This window comes from Halichoerus grypus, chromosome 8 (genome assembly GCF_964656455.1).
Source record: "Halichoerus grypus chromosome 8, mHalGry1.hap1.1, whole genome shotgun sequence".
Classification (NCBI taxonomy): Eukaryota; Metazoa; Chordata; class Mammalia; order Carnivora; family Phocidae; genus Halichoerus; species Halichoerus grypus.
This window is the reverse complement of record NC_135719.1, coordinates 6,413,074-6,430,628: the sequence shown is the minus strand read 5'-3', so window position 1 is coordinate 6,430,628 and position 17,555 is coordinate 6,413,074. Positions and strand designations below refer to the sequence as shown.

At 46.1% G+C, this 17,555-nt stretch overlaps 1 protein-coding gene across 2 annotated transcripts in view; it reads left to right on the top strand.

Moving 5' to 3' along the window:
- FANCI (FA complementation group I) overlaps positions 1-17,555 on the top strand; it is an 80,563-nt gene that overhangs the window by 61,962 nt on the left and 1,046 nt on the right. For both annotated transcript variants that reach the window (XM_078078890.1, XM_078078891.1), the window contains exons 25-37: positions 4,994-5,160; positions 5,508-5,584; positions 6,536-6,652; positions 9,060-9,111; positions 9,940-10,067; positions 10,164-10,232; positions 10,418-10,511; positions 10,808-10,995; positions 11,337-11,390; positions 11,473-11,532; positions 15,199-15,270; positions 16,582-16,677; positions 16,951-17,058. In XM_078078890.1, the coding sequence (XP_077935016.1) occupies positions 4,994-5,160; positions 5,508-5,584; positions 6,536-6,652; positions 9,060-9,111; positions 9,940-10,067; positions 10,164-10,232; positions 10,418-10,511; positions 10,808-10,995; positions 11,337-11,390; positions 11,473-11,532; positions 15,199-15,270; positions 16,582-16,677; positions 16,951-17,058 (1,282 nt within the window). The remainder of the gene's footprint in view (positions 1-4,993; positions 5,161-5,507; positions 5,585-6,535; positions 6,653-9,059; positions 9,112-9,939; positions 10,068-10,163; positions 10,233-10,417; positions 10,512-10,807; positions 10,996-11,336; positions 11,391-11,472; positions 11,533-15,198; positions 15,271-16,581; positions 16,678-16,950; positions 17,059-17,555) is intronic.

The window sequence follows — 17,555 nt, the reverse complement described above, 5'->3', positions numbered from 1 at the left end:
TCTCTGAGCACAACGGAATTAAACAAGAAAGCAGTAACAAAAATATTTTTAATTTTTAATATTTAGTTTTTTCTTTAAAGATTTTATTTATTTATTTGACAGAGAGAGAGACAGCAAGAAAGGGAACACAAACGGGGGGAGTGGGAGAGGGAGAAGCAGGCTTCCTGCCGAGCAGGGAGTGTGATGTGGGACTTGATCCCAGGACCCTGAGATCATGACCTGAGCCGAAGGCAGAGGCTTAACGACTGAGCCACCCAGGCGCCCCTAATATTTTTTTTTTAAACAACTGGATTATCCTTGTATGTTTGGAAATTAAATGCATTTCTAAATAACTCATAGTCTAAGAGGAAGTCAGAAATCAGAAAATACTTTGAACAGAATGAAAATGAACACACTACATTTCCAAAATTTGTATGATTCAGCTAAAGCAGTGCTTAGGTAGAAATTTGTAACTGTCAGTGGTTATATTAGAAGAAAAATATCAAATCTCTAAGCTTACACATTAAGAAAAGAAAAAAAGATTAAAATGAAAGTAAATAGAAGGAAGGAAGTAATAAAGACAAAATAGAATCATTGAAAAAAGAAACAACAGAGAAAAATGAATGAAACCAGAAGCTGATTCTTTGAGATCAGTAAATGCAATGAATTGTAACCAGACTGATGAGGAAAAGAGAGAGGACACAAATTACAAGTATCAGATATGAGGAAGAGGAGATAATCACTACTAGACTGCAAAAATTGATAATAATAGAATGCTAACAACTTTACGCCAATAAACTGGATTAAATGGACAAATTTTTTGAAACTCAGGAAGAAACAGGTAAGCTGAATAATCCTGTGCCTACTTAAAGAAATTGAGAGGCGCCTGGCTGGCTAGTCAGTGGAGCATGTGACTCTTGATCTTGGGGTTTGTAAGTTCAAGCCCCACATTGGGTGTAGAGATTGCTTAAAATCAAAATATTTTAGGACGCCTGGGTGGCTCAGTCGGTTAAGCATCTGCCTTCGGCTCAGGTCGTAATTCCAGGGTCCTGGTATCGAGTCCCACATTGGGCTCCTTGCTCAGCGGGGAGCCTGCTTCTCCCTCTGCCACTCCCCATGCTTGTGTGTGCGTGTGCTCTCTCTCTCTCTCTCCCCCACCTCCCCCCCCATCAAATAAAATCTTTACCAAAAAAATTAAAATCTTAAAAAAAAAAATTGAATTTGTGGTTCAAAATTTTCCCTCAAAGAAAACTCCATACCTATATGTCTAATTGGTGAATTTTGCCAAACATTTAAGGAAAAAATAATACAGGGCACCTGGGTGGCTCAGTCGGTTAAGCATCTGACTCTTGATTTCGGCTCAGGTCATGGTCTCAGGGTCATGGGATCAAGCCCTGCATCAGGCTCTGTGCTAGACGTGTAGCCTGCTTAAAATTCTCCCTCTCCCGCCCACTAAAAGAAAGAGAGAGAGAGAGAAAGAATACCAATTTATGCAGCTCTTCCAGAAAATAGAATAGGAGGAAACATGTCCTGACTCATTTTATGACGCCAGCATTACTGTAATGCCAAACCCAGTCAAAGACATGATAAGAAAACTACTGACCAATTTCCTTTATGAATATAGATGTAAAAAATATTAGCAAATAAGCCCAACAGTTTGTAAGAAGGATGATATAATTAAGTGGAATATTTTCTCAGGAATGCAAAGTTGGCTCAAAATTTATAAATCAGTCATAATTCATCATATCAACAGACTAAAGGAAAACACCCTATCATCTCAATCAGTGCAGAAAATTCGACATAAATTCGTGATCAAATCTCTCAGGACACTAGGAATAAAAGAGAACTTTATCAGTCCAATAAAGGGAATATGTCAGCACCATACTTAATGATTCAGTGGACTGAATGCTTTTCCCCCTGTGCTCTCACCATTGCTATTCAACATTATACTGGAGACATAGCCAGTGCAGTAAGACAGGAAAAAGAAATAAAAGGCATCCAGATTGGGAAGGAAGAAATAATAGTGTCTTCAGGGATATTATAATTATCTACATAAAAAATTCCAAAGACATTTTTTAAAAGCTACTAGATAGGGACGCCTGGGTGGCTCAGTTGGTTGAGCCTCTGCCTTCGGCTCAGGTCATGATCCCAGGGTCCTGGGATTGAGTCCCGCATCGGGCTCCCTGCTCAGGAGGGAGCCTGCTTCTCCCTCTGCCTGCCGCTCCCCCCTGCTTGTGCTCTCTCTCTGATAAATAAATAAATAAAATCTTTAAAAAAAATAAAATAATAAAAAAATAAAAATAAAAATAAAAGCTACTAGATATATTAAATAAGCAATTTAGCAAGGCTGCAGGAAACAAGGGCAGTATTTTTTAAATTGTATTTTTATTGACATGCTAGCAGTGAACATTTGGAAATTGAAGTTTAAAAACAGAACCACTTGGGGCACCTGGGTGGCTCAGTCGTTAAGCGTCTGCCTTCGGCTCAGGTCATGATCCCAGGGTCCTGGGATCGAGCCCCGCATCAGGCTCCCGGCTCATCAGGGAGCCTGCTTCTCCCTCTGACCCTATCCCCTCTCATGCTGTTTCTCTCTCTCTCTCTCAAATAAATAAATAAATAAAATCTTTTAAAAAAATAAATAAATAAAAATAAAAACAGAACCCCTTGGGGCACCTGGGTGGCTCAGTCGTTAAGCATCTGCCTTCGGCTCAGGTCATGATCCCAGGGTCCTGGGATCAAGCCCCGCATCAGGCTCCCTGCTCCGCGGGAAGCCTGCTTCTCCCTCTCCCGCTGCTTGTGTTCCCTCTCTCGCTGTGTCTCTGTCAAATAAATAAAATCTTAAAAAAAAAAAAAAAACAGCATCACAAAATGTGAACTTCCTGGCGATAAATCTAACATGTAAGATTTATGTGATGAAAACTCAAACATTTGAGCAAAGAAGACCCAAGTAAATGTAAAGATACGCAGTGTCCACAGATTCGAAGGTTCAGTATCGTCAAGGTGTTAATTCTTCGCAGATTGACCCATAGATTCAACACAATTTTAATCACAATCCTATCAAGCTTTGTTAGTAATTGACAAGATGATTCTAGAATTTATGTGAAAATGTAAGACCTAGAATAACTAAAACAGGTTTGAAATAAAAGAACCAAGTTAGAGGACTCACTACCTGGTATCAGGTCATATCAAGTTACTTTATTTAAGATAGTGTGGTATTGGCAGAATCATTGGAGCAGAATAGATCAGAAATAGATGCCACAAATATGGTCATTTGATTTTTGACAAAGGTATTGAGGTAATTTAATGGAGAAAGAAAATTCTTTCAACAAATGGTTTTAGAACAGTTGACATCCATTGTTTTAAAAAATGAACCTTTATTCATTCCACATGTCTTAAAAAATTAACTTGAAATGGGTCAAAGACGTAAAACCAAAACTTGTAAAACATCTAGTGGAAAACAGAAAAATCTTTGTGATCTTGTTTTCGGTAAAGATTTCTTAGAACACCAGAAGCACAAGCTATATTTTAAAAAAAAGAAATTTAACTCTGCTCTTTGAAAAACACTCTTAAGGAGATTAAAAGACAAGTCACAGATGAGGAGGAAATATTTGCAAAGCACATGCCTGATGGACTGGTAACCAGAGTATATAAAGAACTCTCAAGTTTAATTAAGTTTAAAACAGCAAACAACCAAATTTAAAAATGGGCAAAATATATGAACAGATACTTGACCAAAGAAGATCTATAGATGGCAAATAAGGACACAAAAGGATGGTCAACATAATAAGTTCATAAACTTTAAAAAATAATAAAAAGATTGACAATACCAAAATGTCATGGTTCTGGAGGAATTTGAACTCTTTTTTTTTTTTTAAAGATTTTATTCATTTATTCATCAGAGGCACAGGGAGAAGCAGGCTCCCTGCGGAGCAGAGAGCCCGATGTGGGACTTAATCCCAGGACCCTGGGATCATGACCTGAGCTGAAGGCAGACGCTTAACCGACTGAGCCACCCAGGTATCCCAAGGAATTTGAACTCTTATACACTGTTGATGGAAATGTAAAAAGGAACAACCCTTTGAGAAAACATTTTGGTATTCAAAAGTTAAACACACACCTACCATATGATCTACACATTTCACTCTTAGGTATTTACCCAAGAGAAATGAAAGCATATATCCATATGAAGGTTTGTGATTTGCAACTTTATCTATAATAGAATTTGGAAACAACCCAAACATCCGCATCCAGTTGAATGGAGAAACTGGTACATCTATACAATGGAATGCTACTTAGCAATAAAATGGGATAAACTACCCATACATGCAGCAACATAGGTGAATCTCAGAAGCATATGCTAAATTAACAGAGCTAGACTCAGAAGGGCTACATACTGAATGCTAGCATTTTTATATGCTATTTTGTAAACAGTAAAACCATAGGGACAGGGATCAGATCAGTGATTGTTTGGAAAATCGGGGGGAGAAAATCCAGAACAGCATAAGGGAACTTTTGGGATGACAGAAATATCTTGATTGTGGAGATGATTATACAACTGTATGTTTGTCCAGATTCATTGAAATGTACATGTACGGGGGCGCCTGGGTGGCTCAGTCGTTAAGCGTCTGCCTTCGGCTCAGGTCATGATCCCAGGGTCCTGGGATCGAGTCCCACATCGGGCTCCCTGCTCGGCAGGAAGCCCGCTTCTCCCTCTCCCACTCCCCCTGCTTGTGTTCCTGCTCTCGCTATCTCTCTGTCAAATAAATAAATAAAATCTTTAAAAAAAAAAAAAAGAAAGAAATGTACATGTACGGGGTATGAATTTTACAGCATATAAAATTGAACCTCCGTGAACCCGACATTAATAAAATCACTTTTCTGGGGCACCCGGCTGGCTCAGTCAGTAGAGCCTGTGACTCTGGATCTCAGGGTCATGAGTTCCAGCCCCACGTGGGTTGTAGAGATTACTTAAAAATAAAATCTTTTCATAAATAATGACTTTTCTTCTTTTTAGGGTCTTACTTTGGAGATATACTTCCATTCCTACTTCAGTGGAAGATTTAGGAAAGAAAGAAAAAGGAAAGAGCATCTCATTGCTGTGCTTGGAGGGTTTGCAGAAGATATTCAGTGCTGTGCAACAGTTCTATCAGCCCAAGATTCACCACTTTCTCAGGGCTCTGGGTGAGCATTTCAGCTTTGATAAATTGGCTTGTCTTGGTTTTTCTTTCTTAACCAAACCTCTTGATTCTATTTGCTAATCTACCAGAGGACACCTGAGAGCAGTCCTGTTGTTGCTAAGGAGTGACATCTAGTGGATTCAGAATTGGCATTTACTGGCTTTTACACGTGACCACAAATAGTGACTGGAAATTGAAAGATAGTGCTAAGAAACTGCAGAATGTTAGGAATACATTTAAATCTGCCCCCTGTCTTTTTTTGGCTTTCTAAAAATTTAGCTTAATATTAAAAGGCCAAAAAAGCATAGTGAGTCAGTCCATTTCAAAGATCACATTCTTTTCCTTTCCTAGATGTCCCAGATAATGAGGGAGAAGAGGTGGAAGGCAGTGTCAGTCACAGAGCAGCGTTCCAGATCCGGCAGTTTCAGGTAGGAAGCCTTGGCACGCTGCCCTGCTTGCCTGAGGGCCCCTAGAGGGACTGTCAGCTCGGCCAGCTGGTGGGAGCGGGGAGACGGCGAGCAAGTGGGACAGGATTTCTGGGTCATCGTCCAAGCAACAGGACATAGCTCTACTGGGTGGAAGGTAATGCATTTAAAAGGATTCTAGGGAGGATGGGTGTTGAGCCACCCTAACCTGCAGCACTGTTGCTTCCAAGAATCACTGTTTGAGTTGATATGAAGAGCTAGCCAGGAGCGCATTAAGGTGTGGAGTGTACGTCTTTGGTTCGTGTGCGTGGTATAGTTTGGCTTTGTCGGATTGCATAAAGACTGGACAGTGAAGCCTGTTAGTTTCTAACCATTTGTTGTCACACTATCATGACCTTCTGTCACAGAGGATTTCTTTAACAAATAAATTTAGAGTTCCTACTATGTGCCAGGGACTGTTCTAGGTGTTGGGGATCTAGCAGGAAACAAAAGAAACAAAATCCCTACCCTTGGGGAGCTTACACTGAGTGGGGAAAGAGACTGACAGACAAAAGAGAGCGTATTTCAGGTGGTGAGAGAGGAACGGGGCAAGGGAAACAGGGAAAGTGTGTGGGCAGTGCTGGGGCTGGGGCCCCATCTACGCCTGAGGTCAGTGGAGGGGCCTTAGGAGGTGATAAGCCACCCAAAGTTGGGTGCACTGTTCATTCCTAACGTACATGTGGCAGGGGGTTAGAGGAGAAGGAGTCTGTAGTTTTCAAGGAACAGTCAGATTTGTGGTCGGGAACAGGGTAGGAAACTACTTGTTTAATCCAGGTTTATTTTCACATTTTGTCCTCTGGAATTTTGATAGCTTTGAATCCTTTCTGTCCCCACCTTACGAATCTCTGGCTAGATTCTCTTCTCCGTGACAGGAACGTATCTGCTAACGTTTCCGTGTGTACCTTCCTTTCCCAGAGGTCCTTGTTGAACTTACTGAGCAGCCAAGAGGAAGACTTTAACAGCAAAGAAGCCCTCCTGCTAGTCACCGTTCTCTCCAACTTGTCCAGGCTGCTGGAGCCGTCCTCCCCTCAGGTAGAAGCACCACTTCTTCAGGCCCACGGGGCAGCCCTCAGCAGGCCAGGAGTATTGCATCTTCGAAGTTCAGTTGACTCTTGAGTAACACAGGCTTGAACTGTGTGGGTCCCCTTATACATGGATTTTTTGTGATCAGTACAGTACTGTAAATATATTTTCTCCTTAGGATTTTCTCAGTAACCTTTTCTTTTCTCTAGCCTACCTTATTATAAGAATACAGTATGTAATACAGCATACAGAATAAGCGCTAATCGACTGTTGATATGATTGGTAAGGCTTCTGGTCAGCAGTAGGCTATTAGTAGTCACGGTTCTGAGGAGTCAGAAGTTCTACGTGGAGTTTTGACTGTGCAGGGGTCAGCGCCCCTAACTAGTTTTCAAGGATGAACTGTATATACCTGAATGTCCTCTTTAAATCTTATCTTTAAGTAATAGAAGGTCTGGAATATGTACCTTCCTCACATGGTGCTTCTACCATGACATAATTACATGCAGCCGTGGAGGGCAAGAACATACTGCTTTTTGTTTGGCCACTGCCCTGACCCTTGTCAGCAGAAAGCACTGTAGAAAAAAGTCTTGTTTATCTTTGGTGTCTTCAACGTTCTCTGTGTTTTTACTCACTCTTGGTGTTTGCTCTTTTCTAAGATGAAAGTATATTAATTATCAATAAGATAGCTGACATTGAGCAGTTGACTTCCTCAGCAAGGTTAGCTGGTACAAAGTTTGGGAGAAATTCAACAAAAGGTTATTAAGTCAGAAAGCGAGACTACAGTCCCAAAGCAGAAAGAACTCTGTGAGATGGGTTGTGTGTATAAGCATGTAGGTATGCACACATCCGGAGAAATGTGTACCACATGAGCATGCACACACACGGAAGAGAAGGGCCACATTTTGTGGGCCTGTTCCGCTCAGGAGTGATTTCCCTATAGGATGACCAAGAGTGTCCTTGATGCCTAGGGGGTGTGCTACCGCATCTGCTTCCTGATCTGTGAGCAAGACCGGCTCCTCGTGTGAGCCCTTGCCTCAGGAAGAGCTAGTCCTTAGGAGACTGTAGCCCGGGAGCATGGTGGTGTCAGAGTGCTGAAAAGTGAGCCCGAGCTTCCAGTTCTTGGGAGCCCAGAGAAAGTCCCTCTTGCTAGCCACTCGCATCATCCTAGTGCCAAGCCGCTCCTCCCTGCTTCACTTTCTGCTTCATTGTTTCCTACCACTGCAGCGAACAGAGCATTAGGAAGGAAACAGCCACAGCGAAGTGGGGCTGGGGGAGGTTTGAGGAAATAGATGGATTTGGAAAGGCTCATATATACAGGAAAATATTTTCATTCAAAATTCGTTATCCACCCATCCCTGTAACTTCAGGGAATCTCTTTCAAATTTTTTTTTAATTTAATTTTGGATGGATAATAAAGTCCTGTGATTTGAAAACCAGAAATGATAAGATTTGCAGTGAATGGTCTCCCTCCTGTCCCTGTCCTCCTCCACCTGTTCAGTTCTTTTCCCCCAAATAAGTAAATAACCTTTTTTAGTTTCTGATGGATCCTTCAAGAGTTCCTTTATTCCTGCGGAAGCAAATATGAATATAGATTCTTATTCCCAACTCTGTCCGTGTTCACACAAAAGCTTGTTTGCATCCTGCTTATTACATTTAACACCGTATTCTGGAGACCTTTTTATATCCATTCACAGAGACCTTTCAGAATTAGCCTCTGAATTTATTTTTTACCCCAACAGATCAAAATTTGAGTTTTTACTGGTCATTTTGCACTTAAGCACACTGCATTTCAGTGCCTTTGAGGCTGAAAACCTGTTCCAAAGAACTGCTGAAGCAGCGAGCTTGAGCGTGTATCTGGCAGCTCAGGACCCTGCCGTCCCAAGACCTAAAGCCACCTCTCCTTACCTGAGGAAACTCCATCTGGTTGTTTGCCTCTTTTTCCCTTTTTTTCCCTACTCCCTTCTAACCTCCTCTGGCCTTTTGACTCCTAGAAGCTGATTTTGCTGCCTCTACGGCCCGGATCTTACTCTCCTCTCCTGCATCTCTCCATTAGATTGACCTTAAAAATGTCTCCGATGCGGAGAGTGTGTGGCATGGGAAGGGAAAAGGCGCATCAGCCCTAGACCGTGGTGGGAGTGGGGAGAGGAAGCTCAGGGGGGCAAGAGCCCAGACGCCAGGACTTTCTGTCCTTAATGCGGGCACAGACTGAGAACTGAGTCATATGTTACTGTATTATGAGAGAAGGATCAGTAATTCTTCTTATAATTCTGGACTTATTTTTATGCTGTTCTTAGTAGATTACCACTTTGGATCCAGGCACATGTTTTGGCAGGTGGTGAGAATTGGAAAGGTCTCTGTAGTCTGACACCTAGATCTGTCTCATGGCATGTTTCTTTAATATCTGAATGCTCTCTAGTTTGTGCAGATGTTATCCTGGACATCGAATATTTGCAAGGAAAACAACCAGGGTAAGTTTCCTTCCTTGTTTCCTTTTAGGCTTTATGTAAAATCATCATTCCCAATAGCATTTAAAAAAGGAAAGGTACTCATTATACAGTCACCAGAGTGACCAAAATGAAAAAAAGCCACGCCCATGGCTGGTAAGCATGCAGAGTGGTCGGCCCTCCCGTCCAGCACCAGCGGAGGGCTGCGTTCAGGAGCCGCCCAGGAGGACTGTTGGGCGGTGTCTGGTTACGGCCCGGCAGTCCCACTCCAGGCCCCACAGGCGGCCGGCAGCACTGTTCGTGTAGGCAGGAACAAACCCGTGTGTCGGTCAGCAGGGGAGGGGGTGGAAGGAGTGGCGATGTGCACACGCAGCCGAACCCTGAGCAGCAGTGAGGACGGCAAACCACCGACACACAACATGCAGGAATTGCACAAACATGCCTTTGAACAAAAGCTAGGCACAGAAGGAGTACTTCCTGCATGAGTCCATTTAGATCAAGTTCAAAATCGGACACAGCTAGATGTGATGGTAGAAGTCAGGAGAGGCAGGTTCCTTGCTGGGGCGAGTGAGGTAGGAGGGGGTTTCTGGGGTGTGGGTAGCATTCTGTTTCTTGATCTGGGTGCTAGTTCCTCAGCGATAGTGACTGGAGAATAATAGGAAACCTCTGCCTTCGTTGGGCCTACGGACAGGAGTGTAGCTTTGTGGGAGAGCTGCCTTGGATGGACTGTGTCCAGCCCTGGGATAGCGTACGTGGGACGTGGCAAGCTGCATTTCTGGTTAGGCCCCCTGTCCCCTGAAGAATGACTGGGTTAGAACTTACCTTTTAATTTGCTTTCCTTCCCACTCTTAGAGGATGCCTCGTTTTGCAAGGGCTTGTTGAATTTGCTCTTCAGCCTCCATGTTTTGTACAAGAGTCCTGCCATCCTGCTGCGTGACTTGTCCCAGGATATTCATGGGCATCTCGGAGACATAGACCAGGTACTGCAGCAAGCATTCGCTGCGACACCCTGAGTGGGGGGGAGAGGTCGGGGGCCAGCCTTCCTCCAATTGCATCCCCTCTTTCTGCCTCCTCAGGATGTAGAGGTGGAGAAAACAGACCACTTTGCGATAGTGAATTTGAGAACAGCTGCCCCTACTGTTTGTGTAAGTGTGGACCCCCGAGCCGTGGGAAATGGCCTCGTCACTCCTTCCATTTTATTCCCTGTGAAGAGCACACTGTGGTGGCTCGTGTGCTGGGGCCCGTAGCCCACCCGCGGGTGCCCACGGTGGTTCTGTTAGGCCAGCAGCTATGCACAGGGAGCCATGCCAGGCATTCTTCTCTTTCACAGTTACTTGTTCTCAGTCAGGCTGAGAAAGTCCTAGAAGAAGTGGACTGGCTGATCACCAAGCTTAAGGGACAAGTGAGCCAAGAAATTGTATCAGGTAAGATGCATTCAGGGTGGAATGGAGAGAGTCCACCAAAATCCAGATTCGACGGTTGCGTAAACGTGCAGCTCGATTTGAGTCAGTTTGAGCCGGATTTCCAGTGTGATGGACAAAGTAGATGGTAGCGTGGCTTATGATGCAATGGCTGTTGATTGACTCTGCATGATGAATTACATGCTCGTTGTCCCTACAGATTTCCCGTTTAATCGCAGCTAGTGGATTTCTAAATCTCCTTCACTTTAACTAGAAAATAAGGTCAGTTGGTTTGAATGTGCAATTTCATTTCCCTTCAGACGAGGCCTCTTCTCAGGCAACCCTACCAAATCATCCCATCGAGAAAGCCATCATCGTACAGCTGGGAACTCTGCTTACCTTCTTCCATGAGCTGGTGCAGACGGCCCTGCCATCGGGCAGCTGTGTGGACATCTTGTTAAAGGACCTTTGCAAAATGTACACCATTCTCACAGCACTTGTCAGATATGTGAGTATCTGAGAGATGACCCGAGTCACTTCTGCCACGCTGCCCCAGCCAGCTGGAGACTCGGCCCGGGCAGCAGCTCACCGCAGTGGAATGCCCCCGTGCAGAGCTCTTGCCTGCCCCTGTGCGTGCAGGTGGTGGTTTGATTCTGTTGCCTCGGAGGCTCAGGAGCTTTGAGGAGGGGACGGAGGAAGCCTGGTGTGTAGGGTTCTCTGTGAATGTGCTGGCGTGTTTCCTTTTCCCCCTCCCGTAGCAGTGAGTCCCACCCCCTAGCTTGCTGACTCACCTGTAGGTGTCGGGACGTTGATAGAGGATGTGGGCTAAATCTGGGAATCTTTGGTTAGTATCTCCAGGTGTGTCAGAGCTCCGGAGGAATTCCCAAAAACATGGAGAAGTTGGTGAGTTGAAAATTCCTTTCCTAGGAATGGGGGAAGCCTTCTATTCCTCAAGTTACATTGGTTTCCTTCTCTTTTGCTGCAGGTGAAACTGTCCGGTTCTCATCTGACCCCCCTATGCTATTCTTTCATTTCTTACATACAGGTAAGTGATTCAGAGTCAATACCAAAATAGATCTTCCAGGAAGAAAGGACTCCTTGTGTCCCCAGGGGACTGCTTGATCCCGTGAGCCCAGTGTCCATGCAGTTTCTTCCCTACTTACCATAAGCCAAAGGTGCATTTGGATGCAATGCTTGCATTTGGAGCAGGGAAGGAACACACATGCTGGGGCTGCGACTTGGTTCATTTCTGGGTGATTCTAAATCCGTGCCATGGGCCATCCTTTGGCGTGTGAGGAAAGTAGCAGTGAGCACATAAAGGGCTGAGGTCAGATGGTGCTGTGTACGTGGGAGCACCAGCCCTTTCAAGGAGCAGAGGGCAGCTGGGCTGTTCTTGTCAGGTGCCCAGACCCCTTTTCTTCTCTTCCTAAGTTAATTAAGTAATGGGCTCTTTCAGGATTAGGAGAAATTTTAAATGTCATTGAGTCACAAACACCACCAGGTTCTTGTCATACCTGACGACTGTTACTGTTGACTTAAACCAGGGATTTTAGGCCTCTGCATTATTGACATCTCTTGAGCCAGATAATTCCTTGATGTGGGGTCTCTTCCGTGCATTCTGGGTTATTTAGCAGCATCCCTGGCCTCTACTTACCCGATGCCAGGAGCAGCCCTCCAGTTGTGACAACGGAAAATGTCTCTAGAAATTGCCAAATGTCTCAAAAGGGCAAAATCATCCCCAGTTGAGAATCTCTGGCTTAAACACATGAAGACCCATGGTCTCCCAAGGCCACTTAGTCTAGTCACAAGTCAGATGAGAAGAGTATTGCAGGGCGGTTACTAATCTTCAGAGAACCAAGCAGATGTGCACGAATGGGTCAACCCCAGCCAAAACCCCAACTCCAGAACCAGTTGTTACAGCAGTGGATTGGAACCACTTTTGTAGCGATGCCCCATTTGCTTTCTGCCTCTGTGTTGTGCACGGGCACATCTTCCTGTCAGTAACCCCTTCATTCTGTGCATGAAGGGTGCTTCCTCCCCTCCCCTGGTGAATCCATGACCGAGTGGCCGGTCATCTGGGTTTGGCCAGAGGAGTTCTGAGTCGTGTGCTGATAGTTGAGGTTGTGTCACCTTGCCTTTTTTGTACCAGGTTTGTGATCTGGGTCAGGCCTCCTGTCTGGCCACAGGGTATGGCCTACTGTCACCAAGCTGTTGCTTCTGGTCCTCTCCTTTAACCCCACCTGCGTGCTTGCTCAGTGTTCACAAAGGTGCCATCCTGTCAAGACACATCTCTTGTCTGAATAGAGGATGTATCCCTCCATTCCTCAGGTCAGGTTTGGAGTTCCCCATCTCCAGTGGGGCCCCATTTCACAGAGTACCCTGTATAGACCGAGACGGTCCTCATAAAAAAGGATTCTGTGAGAAGTGCTTGTACATATTTCTCATCTTAGAGATTTATGGTACCCGTGAGCATAGTAAAGTTGCCGAGAGGTCCAACAATAATTAAATATGTTCGTAGTAGTTTTCAAATCTGTTCAAGAACTTTTCTTTTTTAATAACAAGTGCTGTTTGGCAGAATAGCGGTCCAAAGAGTACAGCTTGGGAACCATCTTCATCTCACCAGAGCAGCGAACATGCAGAGAACCCTCACCTGGCTCTCTACGACCCTGGCCTGGTGTCATGTCAGGCTCTTCTCACTCAGCCCCTCATTCCTCCTCACCACCCCTCGTGATCGGTAGTTGCCCCATGGAAGCGATGGGAAAGGAGGAAGCGAATGCAAAGAACAGAGCGCTAGCTCAGAGGCAAAGACTTAAACCTGGGTAGTTTGACCCAACAACAGGGGTCAGCAAACTTTTCCTCTAGAAGGCCAGAGAGTAAACGTTACAGGCCGTGGGCAGTCGCACTGTCCACCTCTCCCAGCGCACAGAGCCCGTGTGCAACTGCGTGTGACCGCTCTAACAAGACTGCTTGGGGGGAGCAGCAGTGGCTGTGGTTTGCCAGCCCCCGCTCTAGAATCACAGCTGCTATTAGGCTATTGGAGGGGTTTGAGTTTGTGTTTCTGACCCCATTCTCAAGCATTATCTTCTGTGAGTCACCAGGCATCTCCCAGACTCTTCGCCCCCCCCCACCCCCCGCCCACATTCACAAAAACCAATTTGTGTATTCTCAGGCCGCTCTCCCCCTTCCGCATCTACATTTGACTTAAAACTGTACTGACAAATCAGCTGATCCACAGGCAGACATTTTTCTCTGACCGTGAGATGTGCTTCGTGAGCAACCCTGGGCAAAAACCTATGGTTCCGTTAATTCCAATTCTCATCTAGAAACCAGGATTGCATTTCCCACATCTTTCAGGGAGCTGTTGATTCTCTTACAGCCCCTTCATTTTTTCCCCCACAGCCTTGGCTCTCAGTGGGAAGCAAGCAATGAAAACCAATACTCCCAAAACCCTTAGCATCGTGCTCAGAGCTGTGCACCTTTAAAAGATGCCTCTTGGGATGCTTGGGTGGCTCAGTCAGTTAAGCATCTGCCTTCGGCTCAGGTCATGATCCCAGAGTCCTGGGATCGAGCCCTTCATCGGGCTCCCTGCTCCGCGGGAAGCCTGCTTCTCCTTCTCTCTCTGCCTTTTCCCTCTGCTTGTGCTCTCTTTCCCTCTCTCTCAAATAAATAAATAAAATCTTTAAAAAAAAATAGAAGATACCTCTTCTGGCTAGGATTTTAGTCATCCTGAATCAGCAGGAATGGGCAATGGACAGGGATTGATGTAAGGAGTTTCAACAGGGTCCCATCTTGGGTCTCACCTCTGGAGACACCTCGCTTCCCGCTTGGTCACATGAGTTCTGTCTACAGCTGCCTCCCTGCGCATCTCTTAAAAGGGCCTCACCCTCTACCCTGTGTTCCAGGGCTAAAGGTAGACTTCTTCACACCAGCCCCTCTGGAATCCCTGCCATTTCTCAGGTTCTAGAATGTGTGACGTGGATTAAGCCTCCTGCCTTTCATGGTTCCAGTGGTACGGTTCTCCCCATTTTCAGGTCTCTGTTTTTCATTCTTACTTGTCCCATGGGGCAGGGGTGTTCATTCTTAGCAGACACAGACGCCCCTTCAGGTAAAAGTGCCTGTTTTGTGTAGCTCACATGTGGTGCAGGTCTTGACTCTCTTCTGTTTTATCCTTGGTTCCCTTATTCTTTCTCCAGGAGCTCTTTATTCTGTGACATTTAAAACATAAGGAAGTGTTCCTATGCCCTTTAAACCCTTCTCAAGCACGTAACCACAGGGCACACAAGACATGGCTGAGGTCTGCCCCTAAGTGGCAAGACGGAAGGCCCTGGGAGCAGCCTCTCCAGCTTCCTCTCCTTCACGGAAACCCTTTGAGCCAACTGCCCAGTTGGGAAATCCCTGTTCCTCCCGCCATCCTGACAGCCCCCATTGTCATCATCCTCTGGCCTGGTATAAGAACAGTCGGTCCTGCCCTCACTTCCATGGGCTTAGTTGTAAGAGCAAAATTGTAAGCCTCCCAACAACAAAACCTCCAAAATATCTGAGGATCATAAAGTGTCACAAAATGTTCCCCATCTTCCAGCATCTGCCACTGGTTCTCTCTCCGCCCAGACTTGGTCCCCTCACCAGCTCCCCATATTCTGCTGTAATTACCTTTTTAGAAAATTCCCACCAGCGTCTTCAGAAATGAGAGAACTTGTTTCTATGTCTTTAGAACAAGAAGAGTCAGAGCCTGAAATGTGCAGGAGAGAAGAAGGGGAAAGCCGCTGCCGTTGCCACAGCCATGGTAAGCAGCCGCTGACCGGGAAACACGGCCGTGCTGGGGAACCATGACAACATGTGGTGACAGAAGCCAGTCACCAGGAGCCCACGCGAGGAGGGATTCCATGTATAGGACAGGTCCAGGACAGGCAGATCTAGACAGACAGAATGTAGATGAGTGGTTGTCCAGAGCTGGGGGTCCCTCCTGAAATGGGTACGCGATTCCTGCAGGGGATGAAAATGCCCTGAACTTGATCATGGAGGTGGTTGCACAACTCTCGATGTACTGAGCACTAGACTGTGCAGTGTAGATGGGTCAGCTCTGAGAAAAACGCGTGTGTGTGTGTGTGTGTGTGTGTGGTTTCTCAGCTCACAGATTGTTCAGAGGGCCACACACTTTATTTAGGAAGCACTCTTAAGCTCTGTCTTTAAAAAATGGCAATGGCTAAGGATTCTCATTGGGAAGGAGTTCTTTTAGGAAGAGTTAATGAGCCCAGAAGATGCTCCCTAAAGGACACACAAGGGGCGGGTGCAGGGACGAGAGCGCTCTAGGGCGCTGCTGGCGAGGGTGCCCGTCCGCAGCATCAGGGGGCAGCTGGGCCGTAATTGCTGAATTTCAGGAGTTCCGCACTTGTGCGCTTTCCAGCAGTTGTGTTTGCCCAGAGTGGAGACTAAAGGCCCACGTACAGGACAGTCCTAAGCAATGTTGTTTGTAAAAGCAAAGTATTGGAAAAACCAAGATGCCCATCAAGTGGACTGGCTGAATGGGTTTTATAGTGCATTATATCGTAGGACACAGGCATGAGAAAAATACAAAGGTAAATGTTCAGATATAGAATTATCTCCAAGGTAATGTTCCCATCACATCCTCATTTGTGGCCTTTATTAAAAAAACAAAACAAAAAACATCGATTGTATATAGTTTGGGAGGACTTACGAATTAGAGTCCGACTGGGAGAAAGAATCCCAACAGTGAGAAGGTCACATAGACCAGAAAGGGGAGACAGAGCTGGTGCAGAGTGAGCTTCCAGTGTCCGAGTATCAGTCAGGTTAGGGCGGCAACCGGATTTCTACAAGTAGCCCTTCTTTCAGCCGGTCTGCGGAACAGTGAGTACCGAGGAATTATCAATGGGAGGATTCGGTGCTGTCTTTACCATCCTTTGAGATTTAACTGCCAGAAATCTTAGATTACCAGAACATAAGGAATCCTGCATTTGACTGGCAGACAGACTAGCTTTTTCCTGCCAAGCCCAGAGCAGTTCTGCTGACTGCTGTGGAGGACAACTTCCAAAACCTCCGAACCTGGAATTGAGGTCTTCTCTTCTTTGCCCTGTAGGCCAGAGTTCTTCGAGAAACCAAGCCAATCCCTAATCTCATCTTCGCCATTGAACAGTATGAAAAATTCCTCATCCACCTTTCGAAGAAGTCCAAGGTAAACACGCTGTTCTTTTCTACCATTTGTTTACCTGGGAGGGGCCATGGCACACTGAAGCCGCACAGGGCCGTGGGGAAGAAACTAGAACCCTTTCCGCTCTTTGTGATCTGATGGCCTGAGTTCAGACATCACGTAGGAACTATGGAAAAACAGGTCAAGTGGGTGTGCGTGCTTTAAGGAACTGAAGGGTCTGTCAAAAGCAGTTGAGGCTGTCCCTGACGGGCCCTCTTCTAGCCAGAGAATGTGCCCACGCCTACAATTCTGTCGTAGGTGAACCTGATGCAGCACATGAAGCTCAGCACCTCACGAGACTTCAAGATCAAAGGAAACATCCTGGACATGGTTCTTCGAGAGGATGAGGAGGACGAACACGAAGAGGTCAGTGCCTGCTTCCGACCGGAGCACGGGAAGCCGGCTGCCCTTCTGACTGGTTGGGGGCAGCCTCGCCGGGAGCAGCACAGAGGAGTGCCGGGAGCCCCCCCCCCCCCCACCCTGCGCCCCGGAAAAGCTAAGGAGGTCAGGCCGGGAGTCAGGCACGGCTGAGACTAAGGCCTCTAGATTTTAGACCACACGATTACCCACATGGGTGTCATGTGGGGTAGACCTTTCCAGAAAGGGGGTGAGGACACAAGTTCTTAGTTTGGGTCTTCCCCGTGCCCTTTAGAACCATGAGAAAATGACTAGTTGGTGAAAGCTCTCTCCGTGTGGCCGCCTGGCTCGCGTGTGGCTTCCTCCACTGTCCGCCCCCCTCCCCGCCACCCGCTCCCCGGCCTCCTGTGCCCTGTAGTTGGGTGGTCGCAGAGCACACCCCAGGGAGCTCCCAGACGCTTCAGCAGCTCAGCTGTGTCCAAGATGGAAGTTTACTAAGACACCCT